We start from the raw sequence: 23,588 nt of genomic DNA, 5'->3' as shown, positions 1-23,588 counted from the left end.
GTGCCTCCTCGATGCATCCTGCAGACCTAATACAGTTTTCGTCGGGATGATTCAGCGCTAAATGTACTGACGACTTCCTGTTTTTTTTTTTTCTTCTTCTTCTTCTTTAATCTTTTTTTCTCAACTTTTATTTGTGCCCAGGATTCCTTATTTGTGTTTCACGATTTAGTCATTCTGCTGTCACATTTATTCGTTTCCGTTTTCTAAGAGGTGACGCCTTCATACGGGTGTGAATATTTTTCTTCCAGTTCCTTCTCCAGGACATTTATTATTTTTGTGTTTGGCCCACAGACTTCAATTATTATGTTTAACATTCCATCAAATTTATCAAAAAAGGAACAGAAAAATGTCGGAAGTCCTCTACTTCCATCCAGCACTGCATTTCTTATATACATGGCACAACATAACAGTTAACTTGCAAAGGCATTTTAGACTAGAACAAGTATGCCATACTATATATACAGATTATTGCGTTTCTTCTCATTGATGTCACATTCCTAATGGTTGATTTGATTCTTGTTGATTCTCCACAGGTCGTGAGGATATGTCATCTCCACTGTCTCTGACTGGCTACAGCGTGGATAGCGTTAACGACGGAAAGAAAAAGAAAGGTCCTGCAACGAGGCAGCAAGAAGAACTCTGTCTCGTCTGTGCAGATCGCGCTTCTGGTTATCACTACAATGCGCTCACATGTGAAGGTTGCAAAGGTAAAAAGCATATTTATTCTTTATTCTATTTGCAGTGTGCATATGCAAGAACGTACACGCACTGGTTTGTTGTAGTGGTACAGCGGTCGCCTGCTAATTCAGCGGTTTGAGTTCGATCTCCACCCAAGATTGAAAATCATTACCGCACTGAGAGCTGGCACCCCGCTCTGTTGGGCAAGGAGTTGTGTGTATGTGTGTGTGTAAGGACTTGAACCCGAATCGCTGAATTAGTGCTCAAGGACGGTACCACTGAGCCGTTGAGCCGTATATGTGTATGTATATATATATATATATATATATATATATATATATATATATATATATATATATACATTGTATGTATGTATATGTATGTATGTATAGAATATAGATGCAGATTTCTTTCAGTCATGTTATGAATGGAATTTGCTAACTTCTAAATTTTCTGGCTCAAATATATTTTCATGCTGTTACATTTTATCACAAATTTAGAAATCTAATAGAATTTTATTTCATTATTTTTTTAGCATTATTTTTGTGATGTAGAAAAATAATGTATTTTCACTTTAAGAGAATGGGGGATGTCTATCAGATCTATATGTATTGGATAGTTTGTCACAATTCTATAAAAGTTAATCCTCTGTTGTCCTTCAATTGCAGGATTCTTCCGACGTTCTGTCACACGGAATGCAGTCTACCAATGTAAATATGGCAAAAATTGTGAGATGGACATGTATATGAGACGTAAATGCCAGGAATGCCGTTTAAAGAAATGCCTCAGTGTTGGCATGAGACCAGAATGTAAGCAATTTCAGCTCAATTGAATATAACATTTGTTTTTGCCTTATTTGTCGCTTACACATGCAAATCATTGAAAGCATGTTTTTAGATCCTTGAGATTTATATACTACCGGTAGTTTCATTCTGATTGATATTAATGTAAGCTTGAATAGTGTTAAGACTGAAAAAGACATGGGAATTATGATTATCATAACTGTTGCATGTATTTTCTTGATGGTTTTTAGGTGTGGTGCCAGAGCAACAGTGTTTGGTGAAAAGAGAAGCAAAGAAGGCAAAGGTGAAGAGCAACCGCAAGGAGATAAGCAGTCAGTCTCCAGTAGCTGTGGATGGCAACTCACCTGTAAGTTCTGTTTATAGGCCAGCTCTTTGGTTCCTTTAAAGATTGATAATTTATATACACTGTACTGGTACATATATATGTGTGTGTGTGTATGTATATATATATATATATATATGTATATATATATTTATATATGTATATATATATATATATATATATATATATATATAGTATATTGTAACAAAACATGAAGAATTGACAAATACTACATACAAAGAGTACTTTCTTTAAAACAATAAATATAAACAACTGATGAGAAAGATCAAAAAGATGGAATTAACATCCCTCCCTCCCATTGGGTCATGTGCAACTGAATAAAATAACCTGGTGACAGCCAGAATAAAAAGAAAGATAGCAGGCTTCATACAAATATACCAAAAGATATTTTCCTTCATATAAGGGAGTTACCTATGTCAAAGCATACACCTACCCCACACCTATTGTATAAGGGTAACATACTATCAATATTGATAGTAAGCTACTCTTTTTATATTGACATACGATGGATGATAGTGTTACATTGATAATGATAATATTAATGATATTAGAATAATGATAATCATAATAATTATAGTAATAATGATTATGATAATAGTAATAATGTTAGGTACTACCATCAGTTGTACTGAATGAAGGGATCAATGATGGGTACTTGCAAGAGGTGATACTGTAAGATGGAGATCTTCAAAATCTTCAATATTAACAATATTTCCTCCACCTCTTCACATAAGGAGAGCCGTTAATTATTGGTTGTGCCCCTCCCACTTCATATAGAAACTGTCCCTGTGTAATGAAGCACAGACAATATTACAAAGTTTTTCCCAAAGAAATCTTTGAGAGGGTTCAAGATCTATTGCCAGCCACTACAGGGTTGTGGTTTTCCAGTCACTGAATATTTAGTCAGCTCTTATTATAACTGAATGGAAACCCACAGCCTTACAGTAGCTTGCAGTGACCCTCAGATCCTTCCATGGATCTCTCTCTAGGGAAAAAATTTAAACTGTTGTTCATGTTGTATTAGTATGGATCTGGCTTTGACACTGACTGACAAGAAGAGGAGGGGAGCAGTCACTGGTTCTCGGCTCTCCTTGTGTGAAAAAGTCAATAGAGAACTTGAGCCTGGTCAAGAGACTGAATGCCAGATGTTCAGGGGTGCACCTTAATATGGAGGGGAGGGTGTTGATAGGTTTTGAAGATCGGTTATGAGGAGTTGGTTTTCTCAGAGATTTATCCAGCATGACTGCCATTAACAGGTACCTATTATTGGCCCCTATTTCTTAAGTTATGATAATAATAGAATAGCGAATGTACAATTTAAAGCACTCTTAATATTTTGCAGGAAATACCTGGACCCCTCAGTACAAACAGGGTCCTTTCCCCTGAGCAGGATGAACTCATCCAGAGACTCGTGTACTTCCAGGAGAAATATGAAGAGCCCTCCAAGGTCGAGCTAGATAACTTAGCTGTAAGTTGAGTACAGTGTCCTCTTGAGCTTCTTTTGAGCTCTATCCTTTCCTAAACTGATGATATCTTTCTGATAGGAAGGAGGTGTTTTCACATACATTATTGATATTAGTGGTGCACTTTCTTATATAAAGAAATTACCAACCAATCTGTTTTTGTTCATAAAGCTAAATGTTTATACCACATATATAGTTGATTATATTTATGGCATGTAAATATCAAGTTAGGTATTTCTGCTCTGTGTAATAAGTGATTGCTATAAGAGTAATGGCAGAAGGAGCGGTACAGCCTGACACCTCCCAGAGTTGTTAATTGTGTTGCACCTCATTTGCATGTTCTTTTTGTACAATTTTGTGTATTTCTGCTTGCTTGCTTGCTTGCAGACCTATCTATAGATCTTTTGTCTTCTTGTAACTTGCCTGTTCATTTAGTATTTCATCATGTACAGTCATAAAATTCATGAGGGGAGGGTACGTTTGTTAGTTTGTCATTTAAATCTACAACCTCTCTAGACAGCAAATCACTTGGCTGTGTTCTGAGTTTGTTACATTCAGGACACACTGTTCTGTTATGTATGTTTGTAAGGTAGCTGTCATGAGGCTCTACACAGACTCACCATCCAGAAAAGGATGATATTTCAATTGATGAGTGCACATGCCACCCCCCACAAACTTGTATGAGTGACTGCACATGGAATGCATGACTATCTGTATTCATGTTTATGACAGAATGCTGAGATTAGCTCGCAAATATTTGATAGGTATTTAGTACTTAGATTTCATTTGAGATTTGCATGAGTTTTGAAGGGCTGCAGTGATTTTAGTTTCTGGATGGAGCATAATCAGAACAATAGTACCAAAAAAAAATTTAAGTTGTCAACAATTTGTGCATGTTCCTCATCTCTGTAGTGCTTCTTCACCACAAGCATCGACACAAGACACCTTTGGTAGGTGTGGAGAAACAAGGCCTCCTACCTACCAGCTCAGTGGAAAAGATAAGTATGTGTAGGTGTAGATGATAAGTAGAACATTAGAGTGGACTTATGACAACCTGTTCTTCCTTGTCTGTCTTTTCAAAGACTTCATTAAATTCATTTCATAATCATTTTCATAGACCATATTCATGACATTAGTCCATGTTTAGACCAACATAACACACTTAGAAAGTATAATTTCTCACTAGTTGCATGAAGAGACAAATACATATGGTGTAATTGAATAATGAATGAGTTCATTATTTTAGCTTGTGGTGAATACATAAATATACTGAATATTTCTTTTATACTGTACAAGTGTTGTATATGCATGCATGCACAAATACATATCCCTAGCACACACACATGCCATTTTTAGTGTGATACTTTTCTAAAGATTACATTAACTTATTTTTGCAAAGTAGTTCTAAAGTTTGAGGTTAGTTAGGATACATAAAATGGGAGACTTTCATTTTGCTGTTATACCCTCTTTAAATTGCAAAACACATATGGTAGTGGAAAGCCAAATATACATTCTTTATTGCTTTGTTGATTGTGTGTGAAGACAGTATTTCTCTCCTTTTGCATTTGTTCTTTTTTCTCATTTTATGGGTGTCATATTATTTCAGTTTTGATAGTGCTACTTTCATATGATCTTACTTTGGATTTTATGCTTGGCCATCCTTGTTCATAATGTTTTGAATGCTTTTAGAAGTTAAAGCATAATGTTTCCGTATTTCTTACTTTGCTCAGGTGTGCAATTTTCATATTCACTCATTGCACATTAATCTTTATGCCCCCAGTACTTGTACATAATGTACTAAAATATTCCAATCTTTTAGAAAGTTTGTCCCCATAATTCATTCCTAGCCTAGAAGTTGTTACTTATTGAGCTTTGAATACTTGTAATTGTCATATATAAGAATTGTACATGATTGTTAAATGGTCACCCATCTACACATGATCAGAGCAGTATACAAGATATAACGAGTAATACCCAACAGATTCTGCCTGTATGTGTGGATTCCCTTTTGTCCCTTCTTGAACACTGTTGCAAATAGAATGGGGTCTTTAATTTTTCAACTTTATTAAGAGTTTCAAGTTGAAACCCTTTGACAGTTTTGAGGCTGATGAATATGAGTGAATTAGATACCAGTATGTCTTTAGCTGATGCATGAATTTTAGTAGATGTGAATGAGCAGTAAGCTTAGTAGTTGCTTATGCAAGAACATTTTAGGTACATAGTTCATCTCATAACCAGAAAGATTCATCTGTTGACAGGATTGATACCTTCATCATGCCATTACTCTTGTTGTACAATCCATACTATTGACAGTACTTTCGAGGTGTGAACTTTCTTGGCGCCATAGCATCAAGGAATATCCCTTTGTGAAGCGCTCAAGCAAGAAGCCCTCAAGAAATTTCTTCATTTTCCTTCCTTCAGCATTGCTTCGATGGTGAGGACCCCAGTGACCTGAGATTCAAGCACATAACAGAGATGACGATACTCACAGTTCAGCTAATCATTGAGTTCGCCAAGAGCCTACCTGGGTTTGATAACCTGCATCGTGAAGATCAGATTACTCTACTGAAGGTATATGCTTGGTTCCTCTCATACTTCACACTCTTTTCTCTCTTGTCCCGGTAGAGTTAAGGGCAGCAACCACCACCTTTTCCTCCCTCTCCATCACTGGCACCAAGCAGGGCACTGGCAGCACTTTACTAGGTAATGCTTCAGAGGTATCGCTCCTTCAGCTTGGTGATGGTGGTGGTAGATGGTGTGAGGCTCTAGGAATAGGTACATTGGTATTTTTAGCAATCAGGATTTCATACCTTCAAGATAACGTGTAGACTCTTAATGAGCAACCAGGGCTTTTATTTGAAAGCCATATTGACCCAATGTTCCTTACCCTGCTTCCTCACAAAACACGTGTACATCCACAAAGTCACCAGTAAGTGTAAAGGCATTGTTCTGACTCCTCCCCTGCATAGGAGAGTGGAATATGTACCGATAATCCTGAGGGCAAGCTCAAGCTGATCACGGACATGACTGAATACACCATCCATCTTATTGTCGAGTTCTCTAAGCAGCTTCCCGGCTTTGATACACTCTTGCGTGAAGATCAAATCAACCTTCTAAAGGTATAGTTCCCATCTTTTTCCTTATTTCTCAAGCTTTAAACCTGTTTATTACCTCCAATGCAACTTCAAGGACTTCTTACTTTCTACAACTCTTCTCCATTACTTTAAGAAGACACAATTTCTCAGATTAAAAATTTAATAACCTATTGTCATTATAAATCTGCTTCACCCATTTGCTACAGTGATATACTCTACAGATTTTATTTTGGCTGATGCCAGGAGATTGTATTTCCCTTAGGAAATTGTCACCTAGGTATATGGAGTAAGACCACTTGGATTACCTCCTTTACAAATGTGATGTGATTGCTGACACCAGCAATCTTATTTAATGTAGGGAATATCATTGTAGTGAAGGAGCTAAAGGAAATTATAGTTTTCATGAAATTGTCAAAGCTAGTACAGTATTCAAAATATTATACACAATTGTGTAACTGTTACTATTCAAGAAGTTAAAAGCTCATATTTCTGTCTTGAGTTTCCTTTGCCATCGAATTTCAACAGTTAGGTAAGTATAAGAAAGAGAAATCATTTCAAGGACAATTCTAAATGACTGTGAACTCCTGAACAGGTATGTAGGTATTACAAATTATTGTAAGGTTAAATATAAAAAGAAAATGTTAACATTCAATGTTCATTACATATTCATACACAATTTCCTTTATCATTTGTCGTGCTTTTGTCATGCAGTGTCATTTGATCCCCACTTCTGTCACAAGGTATACTACATTATTTTCTAAGAACTTTAGTGGCACCCCTATGGACCAGAAATTGCAGTTTTATTTTATGTTTGAGGACAAGTTCTTCTCTTATAGAGGAAAACTGAACTACTTTTTCATCTTTTACTACCTCTACTTAAATCTCTCCTGCCTATGTGATTCATTTCTTGGCTCTATTTTCCTCCACCCTCTTTAACTGTAAAGAAATCTGTTGGGAAGAGATGACAATGAAATATGAAGAGGATCTATGGGAAAATGTATTACTTGACATGACTATAGAACGTACAATGACACAACGGGTAAAAGAAAATACCAGATATAGAAATAATGAAGAACCATTGAGGCTAGATGTATTATTTACGTCAGAACCTGAAATTGTGGATAAATTTTAATACAAGACATCAATTGGGAAGAGTGACCACATATTACTTGAATTAGAACTAGAGTAGGAAATATATATAAAGAGAAATAAGAAACACAGAATAGGAAGACTGATATGTAGTAAAACAGACTTTGAGAAACTTAGGAAAAATTTTAAATAAGCAAGTTGGGAAAAACTACAATGAAGAAACACAAGTGGAAGAAAAGTGGATGATTCTGATGTAAATCTATAATGAAAGAAAACAAGAAAAGGTGTATATTAATTGCTGGTTTAACAGAAGATGCAGCAAAGCAAAAGATAGAAGAGATAAAACTTGGAAAATATGGGAAAAAGACAAAAAACCCAGAAAGTGGCAAATATATATCAAAGCAATGTATACATAAAAATATGCAAGGAGGAAAAACAAATTATGAAAAAGACATAATAGAAAACTGTAAGGATCAGCCAAAACTATTCTATGGATATGTGAATGGTAAACTAAAAAACAAACAGGAAATAGTGAAACCAAACCAAGGGAATATGGAATACACTGAAGATACGGAAATGGCTGAAGTCATGAACAAACACTTCAAGCTGGTTTTCACCAGAGAAAATGTACAACATCAGGAAGAAGAGTGAGAAATGAGATGCCCTCCCATGAGGGAAATAATAACACAAAAAATAAATAATGGACCAAATAAAGAACCTTGATGTCAGGAAACCACACGACCTGGATGGAATCATAAACTGGATGCTAAAAGAATGTAAAGAAGAACTAGTAGACAAAATATATAATATGATAATTTGCTCACCCAAAGAAGGAAAAATACCAGAATATTGGAAAAAATGCTGATATCATACCAATATATAAGGGAGGGAACAAGTAAGACCCAACAAATTACAGACCAGTTTCCCTTACAAGCATGGTAGCCAAAATTTGTGAAAAAGCTATCAAAAATAGATGGATAAAACATCTGGAGGAAAACAATATACTAAATCTGAGACAATTTGGAAGGTGATGTGCCACAATTTTGATCTGTTTCTACTTGAGACTACTAGATATAATACAATAAAGGGATGGATGGGCTGATTGTGCTTTCCTAGACCTACAATTTTTTTTGGACAAAGTACCACACAAAAAACTATTAAGAAAACTGGAAATCATAGGAGGGATACAAGATAAACTACTGAAATGGGTGGAAGACTTCTTGCATGGAAGAAAAATGAGAGTAGTGCTCAGAGATAAGAGTTCCACTTGGGAAGAGGTGATCAGTGGAGTTCCACAGGGATCAGTATTGGCTCCATGCTATTTATGTGAATGACATGGATGAGGGTGTTGAATGTTACATGAGCTTCTTTGCAGATGACACAAAACTGTTGAAGAAAGTGAGTACTGAAACGGATGTAAAAAAAAAGGATATCAGAACAATATGAAATTGGTGAAAAGGAAGTAGAGTGGAGTCTGATAAAGACCTGGGAGTAATCATTACAAAGATTATGTCCCCTGATAAACAGATAAACAAAATTATTGGAGAAACCTACAACTTGCTAAGATCAGTACAAGTGGCCTTTACTTACTTGGATGAAGAAATGGTAAAGAAAATAGTAGTTGCACTGATAAGGCCTAAATTGGAGTACACAGTGACACTATGGGCGCCAATACCAAAAAGAATATAAGGAAAATTGAGAGAATCCAGAGAGCAACTATGAAGATGGCCCCAACACTTTCAAAACTGTCATATGAATAGAGACTGTCAAAACTAGAATTACTGACCCTGGAACAATGAAAAGAAAGAGATGACTTGTTGACTATCTACAGAATTATGAGAGGTATGGAAATCATTGATAGAGAAGACTTACTAAATTGGGGTACAAGAAATACAAGGGGACATGGAAGAAAGCACAAAAAAGACAGTTACAGAAGAGACCTGAAAAAGAACAGCTTTCCCCATAGAGTGGTGGATATATGGAACAAACTAGACAAAACAATAGTGTGTGCAAAAACCATAGACAAATTTAAGAGCAATTTAGACTCTGAGATATAGAGACGGGACACCACAAGTGTAGCTCCCCTTCCCGTAAGGTACAACTAGGTAAATACACACACAATACATGAATTCAGATTTAGATATGATAATTGGAAATCAAGGGTATAGATCAAGTTGGAACAGTACATGAATTTGAGACTAGATGGCTCAATGGTGCAGTGGTACTGTTTACAACCAATAATCCAGCAGTCAGAGTTTGATTTTTGCCCATGGCTGAAATAATTTCAGCATCGCTGCACTGCGAGCCGACACTCCAACTCTTTTGGGTAAGGAGTTGGGGATATGTGTATGTAAAGTCACAACATTACCCAGAGATCAGGCATATATGAGAGTAATAGCTATTAATCATGGGTCCAACACATGATCCATGACCATGGTGAATCACATACACACAAGTGAGCCTGATATTTTGTGCATAATGTAACAATAGATACACTCCTTGGATAAGGGACAGAAGATAAATTGGGTGGAGGGAAATAGAACCAAGAAATGAATTACATAGCCAAGGAAGACTCAATTCTGGGAAAGCAGATTTCTTAGGGTAGAAAAATTCTTTAAAGAAGCAAACTGGAAGGAATTCATGAATCCCATAGGAATAAGGAGGAAATGGGAAATCTTTCTTGACCTTTACAAACTGGGATTGAACAAACATGTGCCAAAAATTAGAGGAAGGAAGAAGCAGAAACAGGACTAGTTTAATGAAAGGTGAGATTGCCAAAAAGGCCAGGTACATGGCTTGAGGGGAATGGAGGAAAAGAAGAAGCAATAAAACAAAAGAAGCTTACAAAAAAAAAAAACTAGAAATGACTATACAAAACTTTGCAGGGAGGAAAAAAGCAATTTTGAAAGAGGTGTAGTAGATAAATGTAAAGACGAACCAAAACTGTTTCACAGGTTTATAAATGGTAAATTAAGACAGGGAAGTAATCACCAAATTAATAGTGGATGGTAAAGTCTTTGAGGAGGCCTCAGCTGAGGTAGAAATAATAAAATTTTGCAATCATTCTTCACAAAATAGAGCACTTTTTTTTTTAAAAAAAGCAAGGGGAGCAAAAATTCAGGTTTAGAAGATATAGATATAGAATTGAGGGAAGTGCTCAGTCTCTTGGGATCATTGGATGTGACAAAAGCTTCAGGACCTGATGGGATCTCAATCTGGATACCTAAAGACTTTAGGGAACAACTAGTGGACAAGATTCACAGTCTCGTGATATGTTCATTGAAGGAAGGCATGTTGCCACTGATTGGAAAAGGGCAAATGTGGTACCATTTCACAAAGGTAGTAAGGAGACACCACTAAATCATAGGCTGGTATCACTGACCATCTCAATAGTGAAATTATGTGAAAGGATTGTGAGAGAGCAATGGACCAAATATCTTGAAGATATGAACATTTTAACAGACAGTCAGTCTGGCTTCAGATGTGGAAGGTCATGTGTATCATACCCTTTAAGCTTTTACTCGAGAGTGATTGATGTGCTGCAAGAGAGAGAGAGAGAAGGGCAGACTGTGTGTACCTTGACCCAGAGAAGACTTTTGATAAAGTACCTCCAATCAACTTATGTGGAAATTGGAGCACATTGGAAAACTGAAAAAACTACTAGAATAGACGAAAGATTTTTTTTTTTAAGGGAAGGTACATGAGGACAGTAGTAAAGGATAAGATGTCCAGATGGAGAGTAGTAACAAGCAGATTTCCACGAGGTTCAGCACTGGCACCAATAATCTTTCTTGTCTCCCAATGACATGATGTGAGGAACAACAAGCGATGCCAACATGTTTGCAGATGATGTAATAATCATGAGAAGAATAAAAAACGAGGAAGACTATAGACTATTGCAAAAAGATCTAGACACTATTTTTGCATGGAGCAAGAATGGGAAATGAATTTCAATACCAAAGAATGTAAGATAATGGAAATGAGCAATAGCAGCAAAAGACCATCCTTAAACTATTCCTTGGGAAATGAACCCATTACAAAAGCTTAAAAGAGGAGAAATACTTGGGAGTGTTGATAAAAGACAACCTGTCACCTGACAGTCACATCAGCAGGATTGTGGGAGAGACTGGAATATGTGTCAGTGGTATAGTCTCCACACAGAGTGAAGGATATAAGCAAGATCAAGAGGTGACAAAGGGCAGCAACCAAACTGGTCCCCGGCCTGGAAGCTATACCATATGAGGAAAGACTAAACACACTAGGTCTGACAACCATAGGTCAAAGAGAAAGAGGTGATATAATTATAGTATTCATATCACTAAAGGAGATAAATTACATTGACAGAAATTTCTTGATTAAGGATGGGAGGACTTTAAGAGGTCATGAGAACAAATTAAGAAAAAACATATCAATGGAATGATGTGAGCAAATTTTTACTGGGGGGGTGATGGACTAGAAACTGAAGAGGAGGTATCTGAAAAAGAAAGAGATATTAAAGGAATGATATTAAGTTCATGTCAGGAATTTGAAGGTGGTGTACACCAGTATTGATGGGTTGATATCAGCAGATTGAATATAAACAGTTACTTGAGATTGGAGGAACCTGACATATTATGTCTAGTTTAATACAAATTAGAAAACTAAAATATTTGAATATCAGGCTATTCAAGGGATTGTATGACACATGGAGAAAGGAGAGATGACAGTAAAGGAGGTGTGATGGTGGTAGTGAAGAACTTAAGAGATTTTGTAGTGGCATATATCCCCCAAGACAAAGACAAGGAGTGAGGAAGATTACCAAGAAATGTTGACTTTGGGTCACACTTAAAGAAAATAGTTGAGAGGTGGATTGAAAAGACTGGGAAGCAGATAGAAATGTACCATCATAGGGTATGTTAGATATAGTAATGGGTAATGTAATTGATACAATGGATTGCAGAAACAGCAAGTATTAGAGCTGAGGGACACCCCAACCAGACTGGATTTACTGCTGACTAAAAAGCCAAGTGTTATAGATTCCTTGATTTACTGATGCACAATGGAAAAGAGGGGTCATGTAACCAAAAAGGATTACAGGTGGAGACACATCAGCTAGATTGGATATAATACTGAATAAAAAGCCAGATGTTCTAGATCTCATGATTTATTGATGCCCAATGGGAAAGTTTGATCATATGGTGTTTGAGTTGCATTTGACTGTATGGAATACAGAACTAAGAGAGGAATCATATAGGCAGGGGAGATATAACTTTGGAAATACTTTATGGAACTGAGATAAAATCTGGAGGAGACAGAATGGAAAGAATTCCAAGTCAAAAGATATTCAGCATAAATGGGACATTTTTATGCATACCTTACCTACAAATTGAGAATGGAAAAATGTATATTGAAATTGAAAGAAAGATAATTGAAAAAGAAGATATGTTTCTGCAAAGATAGAAAGAGATGAATCATGGGAAAGGTGGAGAACAAAAGGAACTATTAGACTGAGAGAAGAGTATAAAATACCCAAGAATGATTATACAAAGATAAAAAAGGAGTTTTGAGAATTCTAATCAACAAACATAGAAACAAAATTAAACTGCTCTATTGATTCAGTTGTCCCTCCTTTATGTTATCCACTTGAAGGTGTTTTTTACCATTTCTTTGACCACCTCATCTCTTGTCCCCATGTAGTGGTGGTGTGGAAGAAGAATGTGATCACCATGTTCCTATGCATGTTGTAGAAGGCAACTAAGTGGTATGAAGTGAGGGAATTAAGGATTCCTGACTATGTATCTTTCTACAAAAAAAATCTGGGAAAACCTCAACCAGAACCCTAGTAATTTGGTCATTAAATGTGCATTAATGTGTTACTGTTGGGTAAAACAAAATTGAAAAGGAAGGGTGAGTTGGAGCATGGGAGTGTGCTGAGAAGGGTGTCAAGAGTGATGATGTGGCAAGGGAAGGAAGGAGTGATACTGTTGGTGATGAGATAAGTGTGTGGGGAGAGTAGAGAGAAGTGTCGTTAAGGATAATGCAGTCAAAGGTGACTTTGGGTTTTTGTGAGTGTACATGGCCCTGGTAGTAAGAAAAGTTTGATTTGAATGTGCATATACAGAGTTTTGGAAAGAATATCAATGTGGTGCTAGGTAATCTTAATGCTGGAATAGGGGATGAGCCAGTAGATGGAGTAGTATGGAGGTATGGGGGGTGGCAGGAAAGAACTATAGCAGAAAGATATTAAAGTGCAATTAAAGGAGATGATAATACTGAACACTTAATTTGAAAAGAGAGACGAGCATGTATGGAGCAGGGTGATGGATGGGAGGATAGTTGAGAAGGCATTAATGGATTATACAATATAGTGGTTCCCAAAAGTAGGATTGGAAGTGTTGTGGATGTAAATGTATTCAGGGTGGAGGATTGTTATATGCTAGAAGGGAAATTAAGGGTGGAAGTTCAGGGGGAAGAAATGGGAAGGAGGCAGAAGAGTGCTGAAGATGAGCCAATTAAATGAGAAGGAAAAAGCAAACTAATACATGGCAAAGCTTAATGAAGCATGAGATGTGAAAGATAAGAGACAAGAGCAGAAGAAGAATTGGTTTGTTTCAAGGAGGAAGTGCTTAAGTGTACATAAACAGTATATTGGATGAGGAGGATGGGAGGGAATAGGAGAGACAGCAAATGGTGGTATGAAGAGGGGAAGGCATTGGTTACAGAAAAGAAGTAAGCATGTAAAGATTGGTTGCAAAGAAGAATTATGAGAGATAAAGAAGGAAAGGGGTGGAAGCAAAGTGCAGTTGGAAGGAGGCTAAGAGGATAGGAAATATAAGGTGAAAAGAGCAAGGGAAGTTGACTGGAGAAAATTTGGCCAGTAGGGAGAAAGCCTAATCACAGTTTACAAACAACTCAAAAGAACCACAATTGATTGTGGCTCCCTAGCATGGTTCCCAACAGTCAAGGAAACAAAAACATCCTGTAGACCAAGGAAAAAAAATCAAAACAGAATTACCAAAACCACACCAGTAGACCATCTGCACTTAGAAACGAAGATTCTTTTCCATTGAACACCATGTGAAAATGATAGGCATACAATTATGTATAATAACTCTCACATCCCTTGCACCACATCACACAAACACAGCCAGCTACACAACAAAAAACAGTTTCAGCATTGAACTACACATATATCTACAACAACTTCTCACCAGCACCCTAGAAAATATTCATAGGTGGCAAGGAGCCTAACTGTATGTAGCTGCAGGTGAAGCCATCACCTTTGCCCTATATGCTTGGACTTTATAGGCAAATAACGGTCACTGCTAGGAATTGGAGAGAAATGCAGGATTCAAACCCACAACTAAATGAAAGCAAGACCAGCATGCTTTTGATTACAACACCAACACTCCAACAAAAACATATAAACACCCAGATCACAAAGCAAGCAAGACCAACCTCCAAACTCTGTATTTTAGGAAGCTTCCTTAAATATTAGCCTTACCAAGAAACTACTCCCCTGACAAGCAAAATTCAAGTTAGTACAACTGTATTCAGGCCACCACCCAGTGCAAAAATTGTACACACAATTGACCACAGACACAAACAGCCCCAGATGGAATCTAAGCACAGAAGACATTGAGCACCTCTTCTCACACTGCCCAACTTCCATCCTGTTCAGGCAACAGCACAATATATCACCCTTGAGTGATATGTGGGCCAAACTGGAGGCTGTTATCAGATACCTGGGGGCCATGTATTTCCTGCAAGAGATCTGGGGTAGTAGATTAATTGGTTAATTCCATCTTGTGTAATATCATCTTCTAACCTGTTCCTGGAGTTTATGTACCTGGTGGAGTGGCCCATCTTAAATCCATGTTGGTTAGGGGAGGTGGGCAATTTTGTTTTGGTTCTTTATGAGATCGGTCTTTCCATTAGTGTGGATATTGTTGATAGTCAATGGGATGCTGTCTTTTTTGTGTTTTGTTTGGTTTCAAGATTTAGGATTATGTGTTCTCTTTTCTAGATTACTGGTATTTTATGCTTTCAAGTGTGCTTGAAGGTATCTGTTAAGGCCTTTATTGCTTTTGGGCCTAGATGTTTTAAATGGCAATATGAAATCTTGTTTGGGCCCTGTGCAAGGAAATTTTTCAATTATTTTATTGTATTTTCTACATCTAATGGAGAAAGAAATAGAGGCATCTGTATCTGGTTTTATCTTGCAGATCTTTTCAGTTATTTTCCTGTTTTCTGGAGTTGCAGGTTTGAAACTTTTGGAGAAGTGCTAGTTAATAATGTTGCACACCATTTTTGGTGATGGAATTTTTCCTCAAGTTGTTCCAACTGCTACATGCGTGTAGTGTTTTTTTTTTTTTAATAGTTTTTATAGTCCTCTGCATTTGTTTGTTCTCTCATGAATAGGTTTTACATGTTTTTCCCAGTTTTCTTTCTGTTTGTTTTGATTATTTTGTGATGTCTATTTAGTTGTTCTGTGGATTTCAGTTTGATTTTTAGGTTATTTCTCATTTTTATAAGAGTGGCTCCATTTTATAGTTTGGGTTGTATTTGTTCCTGTGGTATCTTGAAAATTTTCTTGGTGGCCTCTCATATGGTCACTTGTAATTTCTTTTATTACTCTATGTATGGGAAATGAGATATAATAAAGATCTCCCTTTATATCTTTTATGTAATCTTTCTGTTTTTCTTTCTTGTATTGTGTTAATGTCTTTTTATGTAGGGATGTAAATAAGATTATTTTTTTGTATTTCATGTATAAAATATTTTTGCAGCAGTCAGATTCAGTCTTTTAATACAGTTAATGTTGTTAAGAGTAATCATAATGGATGTCAGTATAATAAGACACCCTGTAAACTAATGAAGGAAATGGGATGTACACTGGTGTATGATTTCTCAGTTACCAACCTGTAGTGAAAGAAACCTTTAATTTCTGAACTTAAATCATGGATGCTGCCTAAGTGTACACTTTTTTTCCAAACCCATTTCCATCACTGTTCATGTAAATGCATTGATACATAAAGTCATTTTGATATTGATTGATACTGTCATAGACTAACATATTTTATTCCTTGCAGGCCTCTTCATCAGAAGTAATGACAATGAGGGCTGCACGCAAGTATGATGCTGATAGTGACACAATCATCTTTGGCAACAGCTACCCCTATAGCCGAGAACACTATTACATGGCTGGTTTGGATGTCACTGTTGGGCCACTCTTCAAGTTTTGCAGACAAATGTACAAGATGAGAGTGGACAATGCAGAGTATGCTCTCTTAACAGCGATCACAATCTTCTCAGGTACTTTTCCAGAGGTTGTAGTTAGGAATTTTGAGCTTTATTTAAAACCTGATTACAAATAAGGTAGTTTGTGATTAAGAATCACAAGTGTTTGATTTTTTCTTAGATTTTATAAGAAAGATTCATTATAATGCTAAGATATCATACTTCACTTTGTATTTTACAAATTCAATAATCACCTAAATTTCCACAGAGCGTCCTCAGTTGGTAGAAGTACGGAAAGTGGAAAAGATTCAGTTGATCTACTTAGAAGCTTTGAGGGCATACGAAGAAAGTAAACCACATGCAAGCAAGCCCATGCACTTTGGAAAGCTCCTGAATGTCCTTACTGAACTTCGCACTCTTGGAAACCTCAATTCCCATGTTTGCTTCTCCCTCAAATTGAAGAAGAAGGAATTGCCACCCTTCTTGGTGGAGCTCTGGGATGTACAGCCTTAACGCTGGCTCCCTTTCTCCTGCCCTTCCTCCGCCTCCTCACCTCTTGTCACCAGCAGTTATCAAGCTTCAGATGATACGCTGTTTTTAAATTTGGGGAAGACTGCTGCTAAATGTTGTAGAAGTATCGTCACCTTCATCTTGAGAAGTGTAGCCCCACATTGTTGTGCCCTTGCCTGACCAACATAGGCACAGCTTCTGGTGACACCAAGGAGGATGAGGCTGCTGAAGGCTGGTGCCGGGCTGTGCCTCAACTGTTGTAAGTAGCCTTCCTTCCTTCCCTCCACACTGACTTTGCGGTTCTTGCTTACCGCCCAAGTGTTGTGCATCTCCATGATCAAGCTAGAAGGTGGAGGAGTGGTTGGTGGATAGGAAGTGTGTTGCTGCACAGTCCGGCCCCCATTCTGTCGAAGTACCTGCAGGCTGTGAGAGTGTAGCCACTGTCGTGCACTCCTCTGCTGAGGCCGATGCTGCGCCCTTCGCTACCTGATACTGTGTTAAGACGGACCTGACGGGGGTGCATTGGCTTCCGAGGAGTCACAGGCTAGCAACCAGACAAAGCATGAGCAGACAGTTGAGCCGTGTTGGTGCTGCCTTTACTTCCAAGGCTTTATTAGACAGACAACCACTGCACCCCTGCATCCTTACCAAGTGCAATGAACTGGTGTATAAACCCCAGGCGTAGTAGTGTAGGAGTTGATGACCCCCTTGCAAGCCTTGTGAGTTCGATGAGGGCGCTTGGGAGGCAACGAACTACAGGTGCCTTGCTTTTCAGTGAATCTTTCCGTTTCCTATTGTGTTGAGAAGGTGCTCACAAGTGACTGCAAATGCATAAACTGTAAAACACACGGAATAGAGTGGTTCAGTACGTCTTCTGATTCATATTTTTGTATAACTGTAACTTGTTAATTTAAAGAGCAGGTATGCCGTCCTTAAAGTTAGTGTACTACTGAGAAGTTATAAGTATAATGATAATAGTTTAACTTGCTATCTGTCCATCAGTATCCCTACCCAGATGCCTTGGCGTCACTGCTGCGTAGGCAAGTTTGTTTGGCGCCAACATCACTTCCTAATTCACAACAGTGTCATAACTTGTCTAGATATGACATAATTTCTGTGCTTGTTTCCATGTAACACCTTGAAACTCAGAAGCTTGTTATAGTGTGACGCCATCACTAACAGGCTCATTCATAATGGAAAGTCAATATTGATAGGATGGTATAGTCTATACAGGATAGGATCCACAGCAAGAATGTTACTTAAAGTGTGTTATCCTTACCTGTATGGCTGTTTCTCATTCTGTGAAAAGAATGATGTGATTGTTAAAGTGAAGTTAGAAAGGCCTCACTTTATAGTGCTATGTGTATCCGTATGATGTAAAGAACTGGAACTGTGGTATGGACAAGATATCTAAAGACTGTCACAGAAATTTACTTTGCATAAAAGTTTTATGAGAAATATCCTCGGAAAATGCACTGACATGAAAATGAGGAGCAAGACAAAGGGCAACATTGTGCTGTACCCACTCTGCCCTTTGGACCTCGCACTATCTGCCGTCACCCTTAAAGTATCCTGAAATTTATCCTCTTCAAAAAAGCCCAAAATAGGACCCTGAATGTCTCTTCAAGTAGCAAGATCCCAGATTTGCCCCAGAAGCTCCTCCTAGGTCAAATCCTTACTACCCTTAATTCACATCTATTTTTCATATTTTTAATGTTCAGCTTTGACAACATAATTCTTTTCCTAGTTGATATCCTCTCTGTCCTTGTCCACAACCCAACCCTCCATTTTGAAGCCCTCCTCTCTTTACCTACACCTTTGCTGTAAAGTGAGATATATTCCCCTAGCAAGTATTTTAAAATCAAAATTCTAAATTTCCTTGAATCCCTCCTAAAAGATATCACAAATGAAAAGGTTTCATCCCTTATCATAGGGTTTAAAGCCTAAGGTCCCTGATAGCCTGGAGAGTACAATTGTAGGTGTAGGTATTGTCAAGACTGGAGACCCCCTAGGAGGGAGTGTGCTACTGCTGGTGCTGCTCTATCCGCTGCCGATGTTATGGCTAATTCGGCCTTCTGTGTTCAGGGTGCTCGACCCAGGTGTGTGCCGGGGCTCAGGTATTCTGCCTCAAATTTAAGGATTAGGACTTCATCTCTTCAATTAGGACATTAATCTTGTGGATGATAGAACAGATTCTCTTCAAAATAGGACTTTCCTAACTATCTGGCCTTCATTTTCACATTTGGTCTGAATGCATTGGCCACAGCTTGGATGGCCAACCACTGTAAACTAAGTAGAACAGGTGATATTTTCATGATATTGCAGATATTTGTCCTATAGTGAAGGGAAATGCGATACATGGAATCAGATTGAAATTTATTTGTATATTATGTATTCGTTACATTACCCAGTGTTGTTGTTGTCCAGAAATTATTCAAAGAAGTTTACATCAAATGTCATTGTTTCATTGCCTATGTCAACCATCTTTTATATATAATGACGTAGGTATTGACTGTGAGTATATGGTATGACTGTAGCGAGGTAAATGTTGAGCATGAATGAAGAAAGAATACAAATAGTTTAGGTCTGTATGTGCATAATCGTCATCATGCATCTTCACATGCAATTACTGCACGTATCGTTCTCAAATTGCATATTGCATGTAAATAATTTCTTGTAACTGTACCACATCTAAAGACGATCGTGTTGTGTTTTTCATCTCATCACCCCCACCCTCCCACTCTCATTGGATTTTGTCATCTGGTGCGGGAGGTTCTATTTAGTTTGTAGCACAAGTACCAGCATTAAGGTTCTGCTCTCGCTGGCACAGTGAAAATCAACATGTGCAAAGTTCTTGGTCAAGATGGAACGTTCTCCCGGGGATCCAAGTTTTGGAAGAATCAGGCTTCCAAATTATACTTCAATTAGCATAATAGGCAATGCTGTGATACTTAAACCAAGGCTCTTATGGTGAATTGCACTGCACTTGTTAGCAGAGTAATTCAGAATATGCTTCAGAGCAGTTCAGGATAGGCTGTAGAGCTCTTCAGGATTTGCTCCAGAGTAATTCAGGATTTGCTGCAAAGTAACTTAGGATATGCTCTAGTTCGTGTTGCTATGACCTTTCTTAATGATATTCTCTTATGTAGAAAAAATATTCCAGTGAAGCAAATGTTTTAAATGTTATGTTGAATGAAATACTTGTAACACAGTGATGAAAACACTTAGGATCCTTGGATGCAATACATTAGATATTGTTTATTTGATGCTCAAACAAGTGTTCAGTGTTGTTTTTAATAATTGATTCATAGGTAGCTATTGCACAATCTGTTATGATGAATGCATTCATCAGTAAATCCAGATACACGAGCTTCTTTAAGCTTTAATACAGGCCTTCCATGGTGCTCTGTTTTCATTGTGTTCATATCTTTTCATGCTCAGTGATAATTTTATGATTATCCAATCCAATAATTTAATGATTCCCCAATCACTTCTTCTGTTCAAATATTGAACAATAAAATTTTGCAGTGCTTCTTACTTTTAATTTTTTTTTATTAGATAAACCTATCAGTTTGTAAAAATTTTTTTTATTCAGATTCAATATTCCTCAGATGCTCCTTTTCCTTCCTTATTGACACTCGTCCCCTTGATGCCCTATGCACAAAATCAATGATGGCCATCCACGGTAGAACGTTTAACATCCAACCAGGCCACAGACTCACCACCTCTAGTATACATGGGCTGCTGTTTATGACATGTAAAAGGATGGTGGAGAGATGTGGTTATGCTGTTGTATACATATATATATTACATATATAATTATATATTCTGTGTGTGTTCTGTGCCAGCTTGTTGCAGCATTGTTAGGAATAGTGGGAAAGGAAGTTGCTGTCTGGCAGTATAATGTGGTGTTCTTGGTCCTTGAGGGTGATGCATCAAACTTTTGTTTCCTAAGAGGTGAACTGGAAAAGGCATCAACACCTTTGCCCTGAGAGAACACTTAGGATTAGGCAGACTAGAACTGAAGGTATGTGTACAGAATTAACCTGTACAGTAGCTTTGAAAAGATATATCTTATGTGCGGTGTTATTCAATGCTGTTATTTAAAGGAACATGAAATAAGCTTTATGTGTAAACAAATAATAATACCTACTGTCATGCCAAAACCTAAGATCTGCCCAAGGATGTAAGGATGTTACTGTGTTACTGTCCTAAGCCACCTAACTCTACCCACCTAAAACATCCTGTTTGTCCTCAATCTGGGACTCTTGCCCCTCTCCATTTCACCAAAACATTCTGTAACAATTATTACTGTTGCTGCTTGAACATTGTGCAGCCCATCAATACTTTTGAGAAGAAATGTTTTATATTAAATTGGGAAAATAATAAGATAAACTTGTTTCTTTGTATTTGTATTTTCTTAATCCTTGAATTTTGTCTACATTACTGTGATGGGAGAGGAGAATGACGAAGTTCTTGTATATAATGAGGTAAAGAAGCATTGAAAGAAAAGCTGCAAAGTGGAGATTAGTAATAGCAGATTGGTATAATAAGATTATTCAGTGTCTTAAGGATGGAAGTGTCCTAGTGGATTGCAGGAATGGATGTATGGCCCTACTATGTAAGGGGAAGGGAAACAATTGTGATTATAGTAGTTTTGCTGGGATTACTCTGTTAATTGTGGCCAGTAATGTACATAGGCACACATTAATTGAGAAAAGTAAGAAGGGAACAGAGTGATTAGGGAAGAGCCTTCTGGGTTTCTGAGAGAAAGAGGGTATATAAGCACAAGTGAATATAATATATATATACATATATACAGTAATCGTCAAAAGTATGCAACCCTTAATCTTTGTGGCCACATATTTATGTTGAAAATAGGAAGGCATTTTCTGAGGTGGAATTATGTAGATAGAATGTATCTGGCAACACCCTGCTGTCACACTGGGCCAACAGAGTGGAATGTGAGGGAGAACCCAGCCAGTCGCTCCCACACTGCCGTGGAAAGAGCATTTACAGGTAACCTCTCTCTTTGGGACCTTGCTTTTTTTCACACTTCTTTACTTCCCTAGGGTCTGTATTGTTACTGTGGCACCTGCAAAGGAATTAGCTAAAGTGGTAATTACCCAAGTCATTAGGTTAAAGAAGGCAGGCCATGGAGCTAAAGAAATCAGTGAAATGTTAAAGGTGGCTAAGTCCAAAGTCAAGAAATACATGGTGCGATTTCGGAAGGGAGTAGGGCTGGAGATACTATCCCAGTAACTTGGTATAGGGGATCCTAAGAAGACTTCTCCTTCAAAGATTTTGCTTTCGTTAGTGGATTTGACCCTAAAGTATGCTTTATGGTATTCAAAACTATTGGAGAAGTCTTCTTAGAATGCCCTATCTTAGGTTTCTGAGGTGATATCTCCAGCCCTCTTCCCTCCTGAAATTGTACTGTATATCTCTTGACTTTGGGCTTGGCTACCTTCAATATTTCACTGATTTCTTAAGTTCCATGGTCTGCCTTCTTTAATCCAATGACTTGGGCAATTATATCTCTAATCAATTCTTTTCTAGGGGCCAAAGTAATGATACAGACCCAATGGAAATGAAGAAAACCAATGTGAAAAAAGGCAAGATCCCGAAGAGAGGGGTTACCTGTAAATGCTCTTCCCACAGCAGTGTGGGAGCGATTGGCTGAGTTCTCCCTTATGTTCCACTCTGTTGGACCAGCATGACAGCAGGGAGTTGCCAGATACATTCTATCTACATAATTTCACCTCAGAAAATGTCTTTCTATTTTCGTCATGAATAAGTGGCTGCAAGGAGTAGGGGTCACATACTTATGAAGAGTACTGTGTATATATATATAAAACATGCAGCCAATACCCTGTCTGGGGTATTGGCTGCATGTTATTGTGGTAAAGTAGCAGGCAGTTGATACTTTAGGGTCTATATGGGGCGCCCATATGGGCCAGAGCCACACATTATTATGTCTGTGATAGAAGAGGACTGTGTTCACAGAGAAATGACTGTCCCCCTGTTATGCTGTCCCCCAACCCCTTGTTACTGTCCTGTACCACTTCTCTGAATATTCATTTCATTTTTTCACCTACCTGTGGTGGGGGATAGAATGCTGCCACCAAGTATTCCTACTTGAATCATAAGAGGCAAGAAAAACGGGATAGGGATTGACTAGGCATCCTTCTCCTTGTAACCCCATAGGGGACATTCATAAAAAAGTAAAGGCATAAGAGGGTTTAGGAGTTTTCCAACCAGTACCCTAAGGTTTGGGTCTTTTAATGTTTGTGGATGTAGTACAGATGAGAGTAAAATGGAAGAGATAGGCACTATGTTTGTGAGAAGAAAGATGGATGTGTTGGCTTTGAGTGAAACTAAGTTGAGA

At 37.7% G+C, this 23,588-nt stretch overlaps 1 protein-coding gene across 2 annotated transcripts in view; it reads left to right on the top strand.

Moving 5' to 3' along the window:
• The window catches only part of LOC143021819 (ecdysone receptor-like), a 60,296-nt gene extending 38,691 nt beyond the window's left edge, over positions 1 to 21,605 (top strand). Inside the window, exons 2-8 of one of the 2 annotated variants that reach the window (XM_076179572.1) lie at positions 534 to 707; positions 1,347 to 1,487; positions 1,712 to 1,827; positions 3,167 to 3,292; positions 6,257 to 6,406; positions 16,543 to 16,765; positions 16,959 to 21,605. In XM_076179572.1, coding sequence (XP_076035687.1) covers positions 534 to 707; positions 1,347 to 1,487; positions 1,712 to 1,827; positions 3,167 to 3,292; positions 6,257 to 6,406; positions 16,543 to 16,765; positions 16,959 to 17,203 — 1,175 coding nt within the window. In that variant the 3' untranslated portion in view covers positions 17,204 to 21,605. Of the gene's footprint in view, positions 1 to 533; positions 708 to 1,346; positions 1,488 to 1,711; positions 1,828 to 3,166; positions 3,293 to 5,708; positions 5,859 to 6,256; positions 6,407 to 16,542; positions 16,766 to 16,958 lie in introns of both variants that reach the window. The other variant, XM_076179571.1, reaches the window with a different exon arrangement.
• Positions 21,606 to 23,588: the final 1,983 nt, after the last annotated feature.

Source organism: Oratosquilla oratoria, chromosome 43 (assembly GCF_046742065.1).
Source record: "Oratosquilla oratoria isolate Oo_2021 chromosome 43, ASM4674206v1, whole genome shotgun sequence".
Classification (NCBI taxonomy): Eukaryota; Metazoa; Arthropoda; class Malacostraca; order Stomatopoda; family Squillidae; genus Oratosquilla; species Oratosquilla oratoria.
Note: the sequence above shows the minus strand (reverse complement) of the source record. Positions and strands in the feature narration are given on the sequence as shown.